General features: G+C 50.2%; 1 protein-coding gene across 1 annotated transcript in view; it reads left to right on the top strand.

Moving 5' to 3' along the window:
• Window positions 1–21,224, top strand: part of LTBP2 (latent transforming growth factor beta binding protein 2) — a 53,407-nt gene extending 32,183 nt beyond the window's left edge. The window contains exons 6-8 of the mRNA XM_032593534.1: window positions 18,094–18,284; window positions 20,237–20,407; window positions 20,969–21,224. Coding sequence (XP_032449425.1) covers window positions 18,094–18,284; window positions 20,237–20,407; window positions 20,969–21,186 — 580 coding nt within the window. The 3' untranslated portion in view covers window positions 21,187–21,224. The remainder of the gene's footprint in view (window positions 1–18,093; window positions 18,285–20,236; window positions 20,408–20,968) is intronic.
• The last annotated feature ends 534 nt before the right edge of the window (window positions 21,225–21,758 follow it).

The following is a 21,758-nucleotide window of genomic DNA, read 5'->3' as shown; positions in this document are numbered from 1 at the left end:
TGCATGAATAACAAAAAGATACAGACTCTGGGCAGATGCAGCCCGAGACATGCATTCTGGCTATGCTTTGCCTCTAGGCCTGGTGGTCCCAACAGAGATCACAAAGAAGGAATATTCAGCCCAGTGCAGACACCTCTGGGTTGGTGGAGATGCCAAGCTCAGGCCTCTGAGTGCTTAGAGGAGAAGGGAGCCCAGCACATTCTAATACCTCTCCTGCTCCCCACGTAGGACAAGTGGGCAGGCTCCAGGAAAATGGTGTCTGCTTCCTGCACCCTCTCTCTTGCCTTCCTTTCTCTCCTAGATAAGCTTGAAGGCGATCATCTGACCTGAGGCACCCCCCAAATCTCTGGTGAAGACTGTGTGTCTCCCTTTTCCAGGAATCTCTTCCTTTTCTGGGATTATCAGAACCTCGCTAGGTGTGATTACACAGAGGAACTCCAGTCCAGCCCAGGCACTAGCCCTCGAAAATTCTCTGAGCTAGGAGCTCGTCACCTCCGATCTGCCCACAGCCTGCAGCAAAGCGATAGAGAAAGCTAGGGAACTTCCTCCTCCACGCTCCTTCTTCCGCACCACCATCGACAGCATTATGGTGCCCTGCTGTGCTAGATTTCCTCCCCTCCTCTTTCCTCTCCTTGCCTTCCCCACACCAAAGCCACCAGCTCGGTGACATGCGGGAAGCAAATGTTGCACAAATGTCTTTTGGCCAATCACGTGGAGTCTACTTAGTGGGGTATAAGTGGAGTGAGGTGACAGGACGGCACCTGTCGGTGGGATGGGGACAATCACCCAGGAGCAAGCAGAGGGTCAGGGAGACCTCCCAGTGCTCGCCCCTGCCCTGACCCTAGTCTGACCCTGATGGGGCGTCTAGAATTGTGGTTACAGTGGTGAATGCTTGGGTTAGGATTGGGTGGGACGAGGGATGTGATGAGATGTGTGATGTGGTCGGGGTGAGATGAGAGGGTAACTTTAGTGTGGTGTTACAGTGAGATTTTAACCTCAGGGTTGTGGCTAGGGCTGGGTTAGGGCTGTGCTAGAGTTGAATTTAGGATTGTGGGGCTCTTTTTGTGTGTGGTATGGTGGTTATTTTAACCTACCGTTTGTGGAGCCTTATTGAGTGAGCTGGCCCTACTGTGCAAAGGACTCAACAGGCACCACCTAATAACGGGGACCATATGACGTAGTGGTTAAGAGCATGGGTCATGAGTCAGACCTCTGTTTCATCTGATTCTTTTGCTCACAGCCATTTGATGCTGTGCATTCCTTCCCCTCCCTGCGTCTCAGTGTAAAAGGATGATGCTAACCCTGGCTGCCCAGGGCTGTGGTGAGAATAAAATAGAAGTGGGTAAAGTGCTGAGTCACAAGGCTAAGCGTTCAATACTCAACAGCTGATACTCTTTATCCGTATCAATCAGAGTTCCAACAGGAAACAGATGGCTCACTCGATGCGCTCAGTTTGATAAAGGGTCTACCTGCAAAGGCACGGACAGGGTTAGAGGAAGTAATAAAAGGGATGGGATATCCCGGGGGTGGCTGTGTAGGGAAGTCCAAAGGGGCCAGGGGCCAGCGGTTACTGGAACCAGAGTAGCTTCGGCCACAGGAGAAGGCCATGACAGGGCTGTGGCCTCTGTTAGAGGAACACACCGCTGCTGCCCCATGGTGCCCGTCAAGAGGGAGCTGGGAGGATCAATACTTCCACTCCCTCTCCAGCCCGCCTACTGGGGTTCCCCTTCGGCTGAACAGGACTGGAAGGCAGAGGGTGACGGAGCCTGCTGGGGCCCAGAGTGGGGTGGAGAAAGGTCCAGAGGAGCGAGTGGGAGATCTCCAGCACATTAGTGGGTCCTCACGGTGACACTATGACGAGGACGTTCCTGTTAACCCCACTGCACAGTGAGGACACTGAGGGGGAGGGCCATTCCAGCCCAGCTCTACTCAAGACCTCAGAGCCCTTGCCAGCCGCCATTTTGCTAGACAGCCTCTAGAGCAGGTGAGCTCAGGCAAGTGCAGAGCAGCAAGCCTGGTGTGGGAGCCACGGGGACCGGGGCAGGCAAGGCATCTAGGGACTTTTCGGAAGACCACGGACACCGGAAACCAGCAAGAGCCTGGAGTAGATTCTCCACAGCCGTGGGTGGGGAACAAAGGCGGCTTGTTGGGGTCATTCAAATGTAATGTATGCAGTTTCCAGCATCCAACTTAAAAAATAGTAACAATAAACATTTCAAGCTTGTGGCTGTCCTCGGAGCATTTAACTGACCCACGTCCTCTAGGATTTTTGTTTGAAAGGAAAAGGTTAGGGAGTGATGATGAAGCAAGAAGGGACTGAAAAGACAGTCAATGCTCTCTTTCAGATGCCCCAAGGGATGTTTGGCCCATTGGTTGCTTTGCACAGAACTGTGGGTACTCCATGAATGTCACCCTCTGGGTAGGGGTGTGTGTGTGCGCGCGCGCGTGTGTGTGGCATGGGTGGGAAAGCTGTATGAGAGAACATGCCTCAGAAATAATAATGGAGATTTTTTTTGGACTTTGTGAATTCTCCTTTTGAGTTCAAGGTTTTCAAATATATGTATATCAGGTTTCACCCCTTGTCTGGGACGTAGAGGAAGTTTCTGATTTATGGGCCCGGTAGTTTTTCCAGTTACACAATCTTTAAATCTGCCGTCAGTTAATTAATTTGCCACCGTCAGAAAAGGCACTGTCAGCTTCCCAGGTGAAAATCGCTTTACCACACTGGTACTGTGATAACAATAATAAAAAAGGGGCCCAAACGCGTGCTTGTGTCCACTTGGGGGACTAACGTGGAACTAACTGCATCAGGGTCTCACATTCCTCTCCTGATCACTGGCACGTGGGTCTGCACGTGGCTGTACACGCGCGTGCACACACGCACACACCCCCCACTGGAGAGGGCGCTAACGAGGAAGCGTTAAGGCTTGCGGGATAATTTCCTGGAAAAAGGTTAGAAAGGAGCAATGAATTAAGTGCAAAGTCGTCTGATAACCATGGCTGCAAGATTGGCTGCTTAGTACCCAGAGGGGCGTGTGTGTATCCGTCTGTCTGTCTGAGTGCGGATGACATAGTAAAGATTGCTAAATGATTTCCAATAACAAAATGTGAAAACACATAGTTCCTTTGTCAGCCACATAGCTGTGGTTTTGTGTCCGTGATTCATTGTGGAAGTGAGTAGCTGCGACAGGCATTTTGTGGGGTTTTTTTTGTTCTTTTTTTTCCTAAAAAAATATTTGTGAAAGGTCTAAAATTCAAGGAAGTCCAGTGCTGTTTGAAGAGAAAAATTCCCGTTCCTTGCAAAACGGAGATTGCAGATCAAAACCTCTGGAGCTACCACATTCCGGCTTCTTGCCAGCTGTCTACACTGCATTTCCCTCCCAGAGCCTCAGCCCCTGACTACTACCTGACATCCACTCCGCCCTCCTGTGCACCCACCAGGAGGCGGGGGTTGCCCCTTAATGGAATCTGGTCCTGGAAGGGGACCTCAGGCCACACTCTCGGGGAACATATTTCTTTCTTTTTTTGAGGTTCTTGGGTCAAGGTCACAGGCTCTGGAACAGGCAGTGGTGTGTAGGGAATTATGAAAGTAGTTATGTCTTAGAGAAGTCTGGGTCTGGATCTCAGCCCTGCCACTTAACAACTATACAGCCGCGAGCAAATGATGGAAACCTGACAAGCCTCAGTTTTCTTATCTATAAGATGGGACTGTCCGTCACTACCTTATAGAATAGTCAGGAGGATTTACTAATACATGCAAATGCACCTGGCACCTTTGAAGTGTTCTGTGAGTGACACCCACTCTTATTTGTCCCTGGACTCTGGAGTTACCTGAGCCTTTTGTCGACATCAGAGAAGGAGCAGAGGTGACTAGAAAGTCTGAGAGGTTGCCCGGACCACACGAAGTGTTTCTGGCCCTAGTGAGGTTTCTTGCTGTGGGCAAGGGTGAATATCGTCCATCAGAGGCAGACAATGCTCAGGCCTTGAGACCCACCCCAGCACTGCCCTGCTGGTGGTGATCCTGGCCAGAGCAACAGCCTCCCTCTGCTTCAGTCTTCCCTTCTGTAAAACGGGGGCTGCTACTTCCTGTATCATAGGGTTGTTGTGCTAATCACGTGAGGTGTCAAACATAGAGAGCCCAGAAGAAATTTTAAAAATGAAACTCCTGTAGTAGATGTGTGGCACGTAATCAGTTGGTAGGTTTGGGCTGCTATAGTGCTGAACGGAGGCTCCTCGGGTCGGGGCCCCAGTTCTCATAGAAATCTCCTTTTGTTGATGTCCTGGGGTAGAGTTTCAGCCCCTGGAAAAGCAGGCTGGCTGTGGGCTACCAGCCCTTTGGCCTGCCCCTGAGGAGTATGTCACTGACCCAGGCCCCCCAGAGGGCCTATCTGGGCAGGTCCAAAAGGGGGATAGACTCATCTGACGTCATAGACCTGTGTTTGCTGTCCGGTAAGGCAGGCCTGCTAAGCTCCATACACGGGGATGTGTTATGGAGGATAGAGGGGTCCCAAAGGCCATGAGCTGGGAACTAGAGGGTTCAGGAGGTGGGCATTTCATGCCAACTTGATGGTGGTGAAATGCCCATATACCAGGCTCTCCGTGGCTTTGGGAAATGGTCCTAGCTCAATGCTCTCATCCTCAAGCTCTCTCCTTTCCCTGCTTCACCTCCAGCCCCTCATCTCCTCTAATCTCCCAGAGCGCTTGCCATGCCCAGCACCACACCACGGCAGCAGCTCCGAGGAGAGCACCATCAAGGGCGTGATGAGCTTCTGCACATGAGATGCACAGGTTAAGCCCCAGACTCTTGGCTTTACAGCTCGGTCCCAAAACACAGTTCTCAAGCTGCCATGATAGTATAGGGGTTTGGAGTACAGGCTCTGGAACCAGGATATCTGTAGGCTGTGTTTGATTCCCAGCTCTGTTAGTCACTGGCTGTGTGACTTTGGACGAGTTACCTAGCTTCTCTGTGCCTCATCAGTAAAATGGAGATAATAATAATACCTACTTCCTAATTTTAAAGATAAATTAGTTAATATATATATATATATATATATATATATATATATATATATATATATAAAGTGCTTAAAATCATGCCTGGAAGTAATAATACCTACTTCCTAATTTTAAAGATAGTTAAATTAGTTAATATATATATATATATATATATATATATATATATATATATATGTATAAAACGTGCTTAAAATCATGCCTGGCATGTTGTAAGCACTGTGTAGCTACTTACTATTATTGACTGTCATCCTCGGCCCCTTCTGTTTTCCCTTTAACCAGACAGGCCTCCTTCTTGAACACCACCTGTTAACAGCACATGCCTGAATTTGTCCCCTTGTGCTCACGGTTCTCTCCCCACTCCTTTTCTCCGGCTCATATCACACAACCACCAGAAAGCCTTCCCCACGCATCTAGCTGTGAGATTCCTGGCCCCTGCTGCTTTCCTATCTTGGACTGTTATGAATCACTCACATGCAGGGTCTTGTCCCAGGGCTGGTATGTATGGGTGTGTGTGCCATGCCCTGCACGAAGATGCTGCTCAGGGAATAAATGTGGCTAAAATCTAGCCTGTGTTCCGCTCACCCAGCTCTGGCACTGGGAAGGAAATGGGGCAGCTTCTGTGAAGTGGCCGCCCCGAGGGGCCCCTTGCCTAGTTTACAGCAAGGCCCCAAGTGCTGGCCCTCCCCCGCCCTCTGCCTCCCTGTTTGGAGGGAGCAAGGTGCCTTTCCTACTGTGCCCACATGGGACTATGCACCTTATAAGGTGCCCATAAATGCACGTTGGAAGCGGGGAATGATGAATTCGTGACATCCAGGCTCCCCACAAGCCGACAAGTCTTCCTCGGGGAAGCCGGAGCCAAAGGCTTCAGACTGCCCGCTGGCACTGGCTGGCTGAAGGATGGGGGCCGGCCAGGGCTGGAGAGAGAGCTCCAGTGAGGCGAGAGGGTTAGAAGAGGCCCCTGGGACGGTGGAAGTTCACGTGGTAACTATTTGGGGACAGTAGCTATGTGCCCAGCACTGTGTGACTCCCTGGAGAATATAAAGAGGGTGAGACTCGATCCCTTGCCTTTCTCTCTGGGGGGATCTGTGTTCCTGGCCAAGCTGCAGCCCTTGGGGTGGTCTGCTGGACCCAGAGGGAAGCAGAGGAACTCTTGGAAAGGCCCTTTCCTCTGGGGAAAGGGCGATGACCCCAGTAGTTTGACACTTGGGCAAGGTAGGTAGAAAATAAGGGGCATTTCTGGGGACCAGGGCAGCCTGCTCAGGCTCTCCTGCCCTATTCCCTTGCCCAGCCAGGAGAGAAAAAAAGGCAATGCAGGGTCTCAAGGGGCCAGGGCTTGGCCACCTGACAGCATACGAGGCAGGCTGCTCAGTAGAAAAGGGTATGTCGACATGAGGGGTCTAGAGGGTGGAGGAGAGAGATGAGGCCTAGAGGGGTCTTTGAACCCTTGGGATACGAGGCAGCAACTACTTCAGGGCTGCTTTGGAGGCGGGGGTCAGGCCCAGGCCAGGCTTGTGCTCCACAGACATTCCCCTGGACACGCACACCTCCCGCCAACCTCTGCCTCTTATTCACCTGCAGTGAAACAGGGGTGCTCTTTCCTCCTGAGCTGCCTGGGAGAGCAGAGCGGCCAGAGACTGGGATGACAGACTCCCCCAGGAGTCTGCCCCCAGCCTGCCCCCCAGCCTGGTAGAGGCATCCCCTGGGGTCTGTGTCCCACATCTCCAGAACTCTCAGACCTGGGTGTGGCCACAGTGCTAGAGACTCAGACCTCAGAGCTTGGGGATATGACTCATAGGCAGCTGACGGGGGCCGGGCTGGGGACTCCAGCTGACCACTGAGGCCCAAGGGATTAGGCACAGCAGGGTAAGCATAGCAGGGTTAGTGGCAGGAGAGGTCTTGAGACAGCCAGCTCTCAGACACTTCAGGAAGGCACCAGGGAGTGAGTGATGCCACATCAGCCTGCCAGGAAGCAGGCAGGGGCGGGGTCCCCTGGGCACCACCCCACTGAGCTTGCCATGGGCCTGGAGGCCTATGGATTCCTCTCTGGCGTGCAGGAGCACAGATCCACTATTCCTGGGACAAAAAGCTCCCGCCTCAGGGGCGCCTGGGTGGCTCAGTGGGCTAAGCGTCCAACTTCAGCTCAGGTCATGAGCTCACAGTTCATGGGTTCGAGCCCTGCGTCAGGCTCCGTGCCAACAGCTCAGAGCCTGGAACCTGCTTCGGATTCTGTGTCTCCCTCTCTTTCTGCCCCTCTCTTGCTCGTGCTCTGTCTCTGTCTCTGTCTCTCTCTCAAAAGTAAATAAACATTAAAAAAAGAAATCTCCTGCCTCTTCGGGGTCACCGTGTCACTGAAGCCAGGGTCAACCCTGGCTCTTTAAAAGCCCTTCCTCACACTGTGCTGAAAGTGGCTCCCCTGTGGCATGGTCCTGGGTCTGTCCTCTGGAAATCCAGTCTCCTTCCTGCCTCAGGCCTCCTCGCATCTGATGACAGATACTGCAGTTTGTGGAAAGGTAGCCAGGTTTAGGAGGGTCCTAATTCCCCCAGGCACAGTCAGGGGACCCTAGCGCCTGGGGTATGAGCGAAGCCTTCAAGGGACAGAGAACACAGTCAGAGGAGCCAGGAGAACCTTCTAACTGATAGTTACAGGCCAAGATAGACTTTCGGGGTGCAAATGCTGACTCCTCCATTTTCGATACCGTACTGTCCAATATGGTAATCACCAGCCACATGGGGCTGTTTAAATTTAATGTGATGTAAAACTCAGTGACTCGGCCACACTAGCCACATTTCCAAGTTTCAGACGTGGCTGGTAGCGTATTGAATAGCACGGATATAGAGCATTTCCATCAGCACAGAAAGCTCTTTTGGACAGAGTGATGCTAGACAAATGACCTTGGACAAGTTTCCTTGACCTCTCTGTGCCTCAGTTTCCTTTTCTGAAAAACGGGGCTAATGACCGTGCCTAGCCCCTAAGGTGGTTATGAAGATTAGATATCATAATGCAAATGTAATAATTAATACACAGCCCAGAATTAGTGCTCAATAAATATTCATTATCATTGTCTAAGACACATGGGACAGGGTTCAAGCCCTCCCCTCCCGACAGTGTCATCAGAGAACCCATCACCCTGGCACGTCTTGTACCCAGATGCTGAAGAGTGACAGCTGATAAGTCTTAGCCAGCCTGGGTCTCACCTGCTCAGCCACCGAGCCGCGCATCGTCTAGAATCAGTGGGCTCCCGGCTCCTATGCCACCACCGCCACAGTGTCCCCTCCTCCTTATCCACCCTGGCTGGGTGGCCCCTTGCCCTCTGCTGAGGCAAGGCAGGTTTGTGGCCGTGCCTGGAGCAGGATGTCTGGCGACACTGTCTTGGGTCCCCCAGGGTTTGGCACAAGGGCTGGCTGACCCTGGCCTGGGCGTGAGGCCTGCCCGGCCTGAGGAGAGAAGGGGTGGAGCTTCCCGGGCCTCGCAGCACCCAGATCCTCAGGGGAGACTGAGCCCCTTGGGAGGCGCTAGGGCCTGGTCACCTGCAATTGGCTAAGCCTGCAGTCACAGGAGGGCCAGAAGCAGAGATGGCCTTCTGGGAACGCCCTCCTGTCTCGGTGCTCTCTCCCTGTTCCCCTCCTACCTCCCTGGCTGCTCCTTCCCCGACACCTTCACAGCCTCTTCCTCTGCCTGCCCTCAGGGGACCCCTCCTCCACCGTGCCTCTTCCCTCTTCACCCCTGTATTTCTCAAAGTGTTTAGGTGTCAGGGTGCCTGGAAGTCATAAGGAGTGCCATCCATGTAATCCATTCCACGATTAGAGCTGGGAACTGTTTTATTAGCAGAAACTATGACGATCGTCTGTGTGTTCAAAACAAAAACCCAGCTCTAGGCACACGCGTGTGTCCGTGAAAAGAACCTGCTGTCAGGTGAAGGGGATGGCCGCCACGTTTTCTGTTAATGGTCACTTACTGCTTGTTCATTTGTCTTATCGCGTGCTAGCAGACAGATGGCAGCAGGTGCCACAGGCTGGAGACAAATTTATGGGCACAAAACTTAAAACTGAGGCCAGCCTATTCATTAACACATCTTCCCTCCTGAAACGGGGAAGCGGTAGCAAAGTTAACGCCTCAGTCCAACAGGGAGCTCTGAAGCGTGGTTTGTTCGACGCGCTCCCCCTGAGTGGTGTCAGCCCTCCCCCTTAGCTCTGTATCCACCACCTCTGTCTACCCTTACGAGTCTCCCCTCTCCCGACTGTTTCCTGTCTCTCTCCTGACTGCTGCGTCCTGAGGGCTTCCCCGTGGAGATCCATCCTGAGCCACCCAACACTCGACACTCGTCCTGCCTGAACTGAGCCACTTCTTGGATCTCCCAGTTGAGATCTTGGTCCGTGGAGCTCCCTCCACCCATCGGTCTAAGCCACAACCGGGAAGTCTCTGTGTCTTAAAAAGCCCTTGAATCCAGGCTTTCTTCTTGGTCCCGGCCTTGGTCCCAGCTAGTCTAGAGCACAGCCAAAACCTTCCAGCTGGCCTCCAGCCCTCCCCTCTCTGGTCCATCTACACTGGGTAATCTTTTACCAGACTAATAATCATTTGAAAAGGCCCATCTCATCATGTCCTAGACCTGCTTGAAGACCACGAACATCTCAAGGCTAATATGCGGCTCCCCTGTGCCCTCACACCTTTGCTGGGGTGCTGGACCCTTTGCCCAGGCTCCATGGGAGCAGAGAGGGTCTGAGGGTCTTTGCCATCCTTGACCTCAGTGCCTGGCATGTGGCAGGCATTCAGTAAGTGCTTCTTGAAGGAGTGAAAGAAGGTGGGCTTCTCCAAGGACCTCCTCACCCACTCAGTTGAGCCCAGACACCTCTCTGGTGTTTCATGCTGTCCATCATATGAACTGGCGCCTGTCTTCCTTTAACCCTGCAAAATCTCAGTGTCTTCATCTGTAAAATGGTGATACAGAAATAACAAACGGAGGGGTAGTTCTAGGATGAACTTACCTGGTTGGGTAACCTGGCTTCTGCCCTTAGGAGTTCTGTAACCTTCAGGAAGGGAAAGAAACTTGCTACTCTGTTTCCTTGACTGTAAAATGGGATAATGGGTAATTCTCAGAGGTACTGAGGGGCCTACATGAGATAATATGTGCACTGCGCATTATTGACATGGAGCCTGGCACAGAGCGAGCATTCATTAAGTTGTGGCACAGTTTATGCCCCACCCACCCCCCTCCTGCTGCCTCCCACCCCACATACATAGGTAACCACTGTGATTAATTTCCAAGGTAGCCTTCCAAGGTTGCTTTATAAATATGCAAATAAATGTAGCACGTATACTTATTTTCTCTACTTTTACACAAAAATTTACATGCCCCACACCAGGAGCCAGCAAGCTTTTCCATAAAAGGCCAGATAGTAAATATTTCAGGCTTTGTATGACATAGAGTTTCTGCAAGTACTCAGCTCTGCCATTGTAGGGCAAACGCAGTCACAGACAATGAGTGTGGCCGTGTGCCAACTAAACTTTATTTATGGAAACCTAAATTTGAATTTCACATCGCTTTCTCATGTCGTGAAATACATTCTTCTTTTTGACCTTTTCCAACCATTTAAATATATTAAAAAATATTATGTCACTGTCCATACAAAAACAATCAGTGGGCCACATTATGGCTGTTTTTTTCGCTTAAAAAAATTTTTTTTGAAGTTTATTTATTTATTTTGAGAGAGACAGAGAGAGTGAGCAGGGGAAGGACAGAGAGAGAGGGAGAGACAGAATCCCAAGCAGACTCCACAATTCAATGTGGAACCCAATGCAGGGCTTGAACTTATGAACCATGAGATCATGACCTGAGCTAAAACCAAGAGTGGGAAGCTTAACCGACTGAGCCATCCAGGCGTCCCTTTTTCACTTTTCATTATGTCTTAGAGAGCTTTTCCCTATCGATGTAAAGGAGCTGCTGCTTTCTGTTTCGAAGGCATATGACTTCATCGCATGGATGTATCTTAGTTTGTTTAACCAATCTCCTACTGAAGGACACTTAAGTTGTTTCTATTCTTTGCAAATATTTTGCTATTACAAAATAGTGCTGCTATGAATAATCTTGTTCATCCATCACTTTGGACATTAACAAGTGTCTTAGGTCACATTCCTCTGGAGGTGGAGCTGGGACATGGTTTCGGGTGTGTGTGATTTATTGGGGGATTGCCAAGGGAGCGAGGGAAGCAGAACGGGAAGGTGGAAAGAGCCAAGCAAGGACTGGTCCCAGAGAAAGGGAGCACAACGCCTGATGGAGGGTGGAGCTTGCAGAGCTATCCCACCTTGAGGCAAGGGGCAGGGGTTTTGAACTTCCCATTGGTTGTGGGAGGGGCTTGTCAGGTGGTTGCATCCACCCAGGGCAAGGAAGAAGCCAGCAGAAGGTGTACCAGCTGCAAAGGGGACCTGGGAAGGGTGGCAGCAGCACCTTGCATGGCAGGTTTAATCTGCAGCATCGTCTTGGAGGTGGAGAGGCAGGAGCAAAGCACAGGTGCATTGCAGTGTGGATAGACTTGCCACATCGCTTTCCATGAGGGCAATTTCGCTGTATCGATTTACATTCCCACCAGCAACATTTGAGAGTGCGGGTTTCGGCACAATCCCACCACATTAGTCTATTATTAAACTTTTGAATTTTTGCTGATCTAATGGATTAAAAATACTACCTCAGAGTCATTTTCATTTGCACATCTCTTAGAATGAGCGTACTGTCATGTGTTTAGCAAACATTTGTATTTTTTTTTCCTGTGAACTATTCCTATTCCTTTGCTGATTTTTCTTTTAGGGCTATTGGTCCGTCTTTTCCATCTCTAGGAGCTCTCTATATATCATGGAGATGGGTCCTTTGTGATAGGAGTTGTACATATTTTTCCGTTTTGCCATTTGTCTTTTTACTTTAAGGGTTTTGGCCACACAGATGTTTTTATCATAGGGCTGTTTGGACAAGTAAGTGATACATTATGTAAAACACCTGGAATGATGCCTGCTACCCTGTAGGCACTGACTGGATATTATTTCCTTCCCGTCCCTTCCCTCCATTCTATGCTTAATCCAACCATGCTCATTATTTTCCCCTAAATATGGCCCATGCTTCCCCCCCTCCATGGATTTTCTTGTTATTTTTCTTATCTGCAATGTCTTCCTCCTCCTATTGGACAGTGAAAATCCTACCCATCTCTTAAGCCCCAGCTCAAATGTCATGGTCTTTCCTTCTTCTTTTTTTTATTTTTTTTTAAACATGTATTTATTTTTGAGACAGAGTATGAGCAGGGGAGGGGCAGAGAGAGAGGGAGACACCAGAATTCGAAGCAGGCTCCAGGCTCCAAGCTGTCAGCACAGAGCCCGACGCGGGGCTTGAACTCACAAACCACGAGCTCATGACCTGAGCCGAAGTTGGACGCTTAATCGACTGAGCCACCCAGGCGCCCCGTCATGGTCTTTCTTAAATCTGAATTCCTGTACCTCTTTAGCCACTACAGTCCACCTTGGATCCTAGTTTTTTGCACACACTTCCCTTGCTTTTCCTGAACCTCAGTTTCTTTACCTATAAAATGGAGCTGCTGTGGGAAGTATTTATTTTTATTCCCAAATGATGCATGTTTACTGTAAAAAATTTCAAATTTTTTACTGAAAAAAGTTTCAAATTTTTTACTGAAAAAAGTTCCAAAACTATAGAAACAGGGGCAGCCTCTGTTTACAGACCCTTCCAGATCTTTCCTGTCCCTGATTCAATATCTATAGGGGGAGAGAGAAGTTTTTCTGAAGACACAAACCTGGAAGCATACTATCCATATTATTCTGCAACTTACTCGCTTTCAATAAAATAACGTGGATGAGATGATGCATTTAAAGCACCTGGCTCAGTGCTCAATGTGATAGCTCTAACTACTCTGTGCACCTTCTAGTGATGTTTTTAAACTTTCTTTTAGCAGCAGAAGGCTTTTCAATCAAAATGGTATTTGGAACCCCAACTTCTAAATTAGATGGAGTGGAGGTCCTACAATGTTTGGTCCTTTGCGGAGTTGTATATCCTAGTAGTTTGCGTTCTGGCTGGGGTGCACTTGGATGGGGTGGAAGGTATGGAGGCCCTCATCCAGCTCCCCATTGCTCTTGAAAATCTCAGTGTAAAATATCTTTTAAGGATGGCAGGATATGGGCACACCACAGTTAACTGAGTGGCATCACGGGATGCACTGTCCAGGCAGTTTTCGCTTGGGTCTGAAGATCCCAGCCGGCAAGGACAGGAAGTCTTCTCCCCCAAATGGGTCGAAAGAGCCCAAATGTCCTCAGACTAGAGCAGACCTTGGGCGATCATGTTGCCCAGTGGCTTCCCCTTGGCTTGGTGCTAGCCTGTCATGAATTTTTTATTGGTCCATGGAGAAACGAAAATAAAGTCAATATGGTAAGGTTTCTGTCAAGTTAAGCTTTAGTCAAATGTTTCTTTTGACATTGAAATGTCTTTTATTTCATGGAATTATGGCGGTGATAATTGGTAGGGGTGTGTGTGTGTGTGTGTGTGTGTGTGTGTGTGTGTGTGTGTGAGAGAGAGAGAGAGAGAGAGAGAGAGAGAGAGAGAGAATTTCTTACTTACCTAAATAAAAAATTGGCAACTTTATGTTTTTCCTCTACATTTGTTTCAAAACTTTACTGATCCACAAGATCCTAAAGTCTAGAGACAGCTGTTTTGGTTCATTGTGGCTGCTTTGCCAGGACTTCCCTGGAACAATCCCAGAGAGATAGCAACTTCTATTCTTGTGCCAGGAGAGTTCGAGAACCGCTATCCTTTGATGACATCGAAGCAGCTCTTCCAAAGCTGAGTGGACACGACCTCTCCCAAAGGGCTGTGGTCCAAGAAAGTCACCTTCTCAGTGAACCTCTAGCTTGCCTCTGTCACCACCACGCTTGTCCTTAAGGGGGCATTGCTTCTTTAGACCACTCTGGGCAGAACATGATGCCACAGCCTTTTCTTGATGTCCCATAACCTGGGGCATACGAACAAGCTTTTGCTAACGGCTTGTGGTTCACTTAAAAGAAATGAGTACAAAGATTAACACAAAGCCAGACTACTGGGCTTACAGACTCCTCAGCTCACAGTCTGCACCCCACCCTAGATGCCTGTGGTCTTCGAAGTGCTGATGGCACGAGTGACCAGCCAGAGACCAAGGGACCTGTACCCCTGTTCACATGGTGGACCTCAGTGCCCCCCTCCAAGGACTGAGCTGGGGCTTATGAAGGGAGATGGCAATTTCCTTATAGGGGTACTTTCGGTGGAGGAGATAGAAACTATCAAAGAACCAGGGGCTTCCTCCTTTATTCTGGGAGCCTCTCAGACTGGGCAGAACTTTTCATTTCTGTCATTTACCCTCACATCCCCATCACAGCAGTAGATGACGATGGATTGGGTTCAGGAGACTCTGGTTGTTAAAATTTGTGTGAACACGAGATTGGGCACTTGGCCCTTGACATATAAGGATGTGTGGTAGTAAAACAAAGCATTTGGGGAAGTCTTTTATTCTCCTTAGATAAATAAGAACTTTCAGGGGCTTGTCTAAAGTGTATCTAGCACTGGGGCACCTGGGTAGCTCAGTTGGTTAAGCGGCCGACTTCAGTTCAGGTCATGATCTCGCAGTTCATGAGTTCGAGCCCCACGTCTGTGCTGACAGCTCAGAGCCTGGAGCCTGCTTCAGATTCTGTGTCTCCCTCTCTCTGCCCCTCCCCTGCTCATGTTCTGTCTCTCAAGAATAAATAAAAATGTTTAAAAATATAAAAATAAATAAATAGATAGATAAATAAAGTGTATCTAGCACTTTTGTTGTTGTTGTTGTTCATGTGATTTTAAATTTGGGGCATATTTTTCAACTTGTGACCATTTGTTTATATTTGCAAAGCAATCCCATGGCCTCACTGTTTCTCTTAGTCCTCACTGCAGCCCCTTGAGGTGGTATCACTATTCCCATTTTGCTAATGAGGAATTTGAGGCTCAGAGGAGCTAAGTGACTTGCTCAAGACCATTCTTCTAGAAGAGGAAGAACTGACATCTGCCCGGCCTAATCCCCTTCTCTCTCCTCGGTACAACCAGGTCCTATCTACAAGTAGGGAATGCATGACTTTCTTTGTGGGCGGTGGTTTTTTCTTCTCTGCAACATTAACCTCTAGCCTTAGGATTTGGACTCAGGAATCTTGGGGCCATTAGCATTGAGTTCCATTAGAGAAACAAGTGACAGCAGCGACAACAATGACAACAAACCGCCAAGAAAGCATCGTTTGAGTTTCCACCTTGACCAGATTGGGGATCTCTTTGTTGATCAAGTTCAAAACGGTGAAGAGCTGGGCAGAACATGAGCTACTCCCTTCATCTTTCTAAGGTGCTTTGTGATGATGGCACTAAGCTGAGCCGTGGCACCAGCCTGGTGCCACCAGGAGGAGACTCCCACCAACCCACCTGCTCGTTCTCTCTCTCTCAGGCATGCTCTGGGAAGCTATTGAAAGGATTGTGTTTTCTGCTGCAGCTGGTTGTGTTACTCTTCTCCTAGGAGTGAGGAGCAGGTGCCTGAGGCTTGGGCTCCCCATTCTGGCCCATTACATCTCCCAGAACTTCTCAAGTGGCTAACAGGACCTCTCTCCCACTCCAGACCCCAAATCCGGGAAGCAGGGTGAGGCATGGTTCATGCCCGTCAGAGTAAGGATTTGTTGCTGGTGGCCCTGGAAGGAAGAGCTGCATTAAAGCCTAAGGGAGCCAAGCTTTGAGCAAAGGGGCCTGGGGAAGGGTCAAACATTTCCTGGGGAAGCACTGGGGTGCTGGCCTCTGGCATCTCTCCTGATTTGGCTTCTGCCGGGGAAGGATAAGAGGAAGTTTGCTCATGGCCTAAGCACCCAGGGTCAACAAAACTGGAGTAGGGGCAGCAGAGGGAGAGGGTCCCAGGACCTTGGGCAAGGAATCCCAAGTAGGGTTGGGACCTACTGGGGGAAGGAGCACCCTCCAGGCCTGAGCAGATGCTTCTAGGCTGAGCTTCCATCATGGTCTGGGCTGGTCTGTTGGGTGACACAGGAGGCAGGATGCTCTAGGTTGGAATCCTGGGGCCCAATCCCAATTTACCTGTTGTGTAATCTTGGACAAGGAATTGCTCCCTCAGCTTCAATGGCCCCAGTGTGATCCCACTCGCCACGGTCCAGACACCATCATATACAGGTTCATATACATTGTGAAGTGATGGAATATTTACAATGGAGGCTGCTTTGTAGAATGGCCTGGTAATAAACATATGAGTAACACGTTCACATTTGTGAGACAAACAACTCAAACGGTTAAGATGTCAAAGGACAGGAGCGGAAAGTTTTCAAGGCAGTAAATAGATCCATGAAGAACATGTCAACTCAGAAGTAATAAAGGAGAGAAAAGCAACAATGAAGTACCATTTTATCCTTAATTAGCCAAGCATGAGAAATTAATAATACATTAGGATGTCGAGGGTGCCCTCTGAGTGGTACATTACTACCTTTGATAGAACCTTCTTTGAAAGCAAGGCACCAGTGTGCACCTAGAGCCAGACATGTTTAGGACCTTTGAGAGGGTCATTCTAGTCCACAGAATTAATCCTAAAATAATAGTCCTTTTTAAATGTCTGTTATACATATTTTTCAAATATACAGAATAAAATAGCATAGTATAGCGAATCCCCCTATACTAAAGGGATATTTTAACAGATGGAAAAAAGCCACATGAGTATGTATGTCCACAGTTAAAAATTAAAAACAGTCAGGGCACCTGGGTGGCTCGGTAGGTTAAGCAACTGACTTCGGCTCAGGTCATGATCCCACAGTTTGTGATTTCGAGCCCCACATCTGGTGAGCATGAACCCCACTTCGGGCCCCATGCTGACAGTGTGGAGCCAGCATGGGATTCTCTCTCTCTCTCTCTCTCTCTCTCTCTCTCTCTCGCTCACTTGAGCCTTCTCTCCAAAAATAACTAACTAAATAAATAAATGTTTCATAAAAAAATTAAAAACAATCTATGTAACAGGCGAATGTCTGAATAAATTGTGATTTGTCTTCTGATAGACTATCATGTAGTAATTGAGATGCTAAAATATGAAAACTGAAATTGTATCAAGTATGATCTAATGTTAAGTGAAAAAAATAATAACTCAAGGTGCACCTACAGGCGATGACAATAGGGTAAGAACATAGATTTGAGCAAAGGTTGAAAAGAAACATGCAGGGCGCCTGGGTGGCTCAGTCGGTTGAGCGTCCAACTTCAGCTCAGCTCACGATCTCGCAGTTTGTGCGTTCAGGCCCTGTGTCGGGCTCTGTGCTGACAGCTTGGAGCCTGGGGCCTGCTTCAGATTTTGTGTCTCCTTCTCTCTCTGCCCCTCTCCAGCTTGCACTCTGTCTGTCTCTATCTCTCTCTCTCTTTCTCTCAAAAAGAAATAAAAACATAAGAAAGAAAGGGAATGTGCAAAGTATTTGAGGGGTGGGGGCAGGGGGATGATGAATTCGATTTTTTTTCTCCTTGAATATTGTTGTATTATTTGCACAATGAAAATAAATGAGAGGGATATTCTAGGCTCTGCCTCCCAAATCAATCTATGAATCAGCATTTGCTGGGCACGTAGTCCACAGGTAATTTGTGTTAAGGGTTGAATTATGAAGTGGCAGGGGGTAGGCACAGGACTCAGTTGGGGGGCAGAGCTTGACTGCTAAGAGTCTCAAAGACTCTCAGAATGTCAGAGCCACAGGAGACCAGTCTAACACCTTCGTTTTGTAGTCGAGGGCCCTGAGACTCAGAGAGGCTCTGACTCACCCAGAACAGCCCAGCAAAAGCCTAGCTATCCCTCGTAGGGATAGGCACTCCCATGGAACAAACTGGCGGACCTTACCTCACTCCCCCTACCTCAGGGCACCTCCATATCCCTGAGTCACTGCACATGGGTGGAGAGAAGGCAGCCAAACAGAGAGCACTCTTCTAGTGCAGAGGCAGCGGGGTGGGTGGCCCGAGCGGAGACAGAGAGCCCAGGGATGCTGCTTCTAGGTGGTAAACCCCTGTACCGTGATTATCTCCACAGGACCCTGAGTGGGCTCAGCCAGACGCAGCCCTCCCAGCAGCACGTGGGGTTGTCCCGGACGGTCCGGCTTTACCCAACCACCGCAGCCAGCGGTCAGCTCACCTCCAATGCCCTGCCCGCAGGGCCAGGCCTTGAGCGGAGGGATGGCACCCAGCAGGCGGCGTATCTGGACCACCCGTCATCCCCCTGGGGTAAGGATGCCCCGTCTCAAGGTCCTGGAAGAGCAGAGCATCTAAATTGCTGACCTTCCCCTCCACTCTCACAGAGGGGCTGAGTTTCACCTTGTCACTCATCCTCTCAGCCAATCAACCAACAGTCGTCAAATGCCTGCTTTGTGCCGGGCTCCAAGGGTCCCAAACCAGCTGATCGGAGACTTTGCCCCTGTCACACGTCCTGCCTTTGCTTCCTTCATATCCAGCCATGAACCTCACCTCCCTGACCCTGTTCCTTCCACCTCATGCTTCCTGCAAAGCACAACCCTCCTGGACCAACCTGGCCAGTTGCTTTCTTAGCACCCACAGCCGGGCCTCTGCTTTCTAGAGGAGACACCTGACCATCCCTGCAGGTTCATGCCTCTGCATATTCTGGTCATTGCCCAACAGTCCTTCCCCAGGTGCCTGCTCTCTCTCTCTCTCTCTCTCTCTGTCTCTCTCTTTTTCTGTCTCTCTCTCATCCCTCAGAGCAGCTACTCCAAGCTGCCCCCACTTCCCCAAGTGCCATCCCGTCAGCACATGGGCACCCTGCCACCCCTGGGAGAGCTCCTCACCTTCCTGCCCACCTGCCTCACCATGTGACCATGCACACATGGCCCTTACCTACACCTGTGCCTGAGCTGACCTCTTTTCTTGTTTTTTTTCCCATTTTAAAAGTTGAGGTGAAATTCATATAAAATTAACCATTTTAAAGTGGACGCATCAGTGACTTTTAGTGGATTCATAATTTTGCACAACCACCACCACTATCTAATTCCAGAACACTGTCATCACTCCAAAAGGAAGCCGCATGCCCATTAAGCCTCTTTCCCAAGCTCCGGGCCCCGCTAGTCTCTTTTATCTCTACAGATTTGCTTATCTTGGACATGCCGTAAACCGAGCCTGTCCGATATGTAGCCCTTTGTGACTTCGTGTAATGTTTTCGAGGTTTATCCCTGTCCATATTCGTTCCTCTTTTTAGTCCGTGACCACCTTTCTTGCCATCTTGGAAAGCGGGGCGTCCACCTTCTTGATTCCTCTAGAACACTAGACCATCCCTTGCCCTCCCCCCCGAACCTCTCTCCTCCCTCTTCACGCTGTCTCCTCTCCCAGCCGCTTCCCATCAGCAAATATACTTGGTCAGCTCTCCATGCTCACACCCTTGCACGGGCACACACACACCCCCCCCCCACTTCCCTTGGGCTTCCTCTCTATCTCTCCTCTCACGGGCTAGCTTCTTGAACACACGGTCTATGTAGGCTTTTTAAACCTCCCTCCTCTACCCCTCTCCCTCTGGCTTCCCTCCCTGGGCTCCCCATGCTGATTGAACACCTCTCCTCTGTATTTACACTGCCACCACCTGTGTTACAGAACCAGCTGGGATGGCCAAAGTGACCTCCCAACTGGTCACCCTGCCTCACCTTCCACCTGCACACTCCAGCTGAGAGGGCATTAGCTCCCCACACTGACTCTGCTCTGGCAAGTCTGAGCTCGGTCGTTTCTCTCTGCCTGCTGGCTCAGAGCCCAGCTGCAGCACTTGCTAGCTGTGTGATTTGGGGCAACCCAGCCTTCCCTGGGCCTCAGTTTCCATATCTGTAAAAGAGAAACGTTAGATTAGGAACAGTGCCAATGTTCAGTTATCTTAACCTACAGAAATGGCAATTTCTAGCGGATCAACCTAAAATAATACTCAGCCAAGAGGGATAAGAGCTAATTTGCCTAAAGCATGAGCTGAATGGTTGGCACTTTGGCGTCCCCCAATAGCTGTTGGACTGTGAGCTTCTCAAAGGTATTACCCTGCCCCCACTACGGGACCTTGCTTCCAGTAGGTACTTAGCAAATGCCCTTGGGATGGAGTCACCCTTGACCCCGTGGGCCTCTCTAAGCAGCCTCTGGAGGTCACAGCTGTGCCTCTCAGCCCTGCCCCCTGGACCCAAGCCCTCTCTCTGCAGGGCTGAACCTCACTGAGAAAATCAAGAAGATCAAGATCGTCTTCACTCCCACCATCTGCAAGCAGACTTGTGCCCGTGGGCACTGCTCCAACAGCTGTGAACGCGGCGACACCACCACCCTGTATAGCCAGGGTGGCCACGGGCATGACCCCAAGTCTGGCTTCCGAATCTGTGAGTCCCTTCCCCCTGAGATGGCTCCCAGGCCCTGGGAGGGGACAGGGTGGCCAGAGCGACAGGCTTGCCTCGGGCAGGAGCCCAGGCCTCCTGCAGGAAGGAAGCCCACTGCTCTCCTCCTGTGGCTTCTGTGAGTTGTTCCCAGTCACACGGAGTGCCGAGTCCTCACCCCCCTCTGTCACAGCCTGGCTGTGCGACTCTAGGCAAGTCACATAACTTTCCTGAGTCCATGTTTCCTCCACAGAGAAGTTAAGGGAGTTCGTAGTGCCACTGCCCTCCTGTCCCCCAGGTTTCGGGGGAGGGGGGAGGGGTCCCACTGTACAGTGGGGTCCAGGAAAGGCGTGAAAGGGCTCTTTAGAAAGGCAAGGGCTGGTTATCGTCTACCCTTCTTCATTCCCGGCCTCCTGGAAAGTCCCTGCATTTCAGGGTGTGCCGGACTCCCCCAGCCACCCAGATTTGGGTTCCTGCTCCCCCTGCTTCCCTGTGGTCACCCGCCAGCCGTATGGTGGGTGCTGCTGTGTTCTTCTACCAGCAGTAACCTTGAGGTCGATGTTACAGATTTCTGCCAGATCCCCTGCCTGAACGGAGGCCGCTGCATCGGCAGGGATGAGTGCTGGTGCCCCACCAACTCCACTGGGAAGTTCTGCCACCTGCCGGCCCCGAATCTGGACAAGGGGCCTCCCGAGAGGGGCTCCCGCCACAGGGCCCTGCTGGAAGGCCCCTTGAGGCAGTCCACCTTCACATTGCCTCTCTCCAACCAGCTGGGTGAGTGCTAGACTTGGGATGCACTGGGTAAGGACACGGGGGTGCTGGTCCTGTGGTGGAGGGCAGGGAAACTAACTCTGGTCAAACCTCCCTCCTTCTCGGTTTGACCTCCCTCCCCCGGGGCTCAGTGTCACTTGCTAAACTTCTCTTTGCCCTTCCTCTGAATTCATATATATATATATATATATATATATATATATATATATATATTTTTTTTTTTTTTTTTTTTTTTTTTTTTTTTGCCCTTGACCCCTACTGGGTGCTATGGGTGTAAGAGTATAAGGGCAGGGGACTGCCTTCAGGGAACAATAGAGGCGGGCTGGATAGGAGAGAGAATATCATCACAAAACATTTCATTTCCCCTGCCTTCCATTATCAGGTACCAGGTAAAGGGTAGCCAAAAATGCAGACTTCTATAGGAGGTCAGCAGATAGAGAGCCCCCTCACTGTGCTCAGGAAAGCCATTAAACAATGGAGAGCCTTTGACTAAGCAGAGAGGGTGGGAGGGGTTCCCCTGCAGAGGGGCCAGCCCGTGACCAAACGTGTGGAGGTGGGGCCCTGCAGGGTCAGTTGGGCTGGAATT

This window comes from Lynx canadensis, chromosome B3 (assembly GCF_007474595.2).
Source record: "Lynx canadensis isolate LIC74 chromosome B3, mLynCan4.pri.v2, whole genome shotgun sequence".
Classification (NCBI taxonomy): domain Eukaryota; kingdom Metazoa; phylum Chordata; class Mammalia; order Carnivora; family Felidae; genus Lynx; species Lynx canadensis.
The sequence above is the reverse complement of the archived record's forward strand: the minus strand, read 5'-3'. Positions and strand labels throughout refer to the sequence as shown.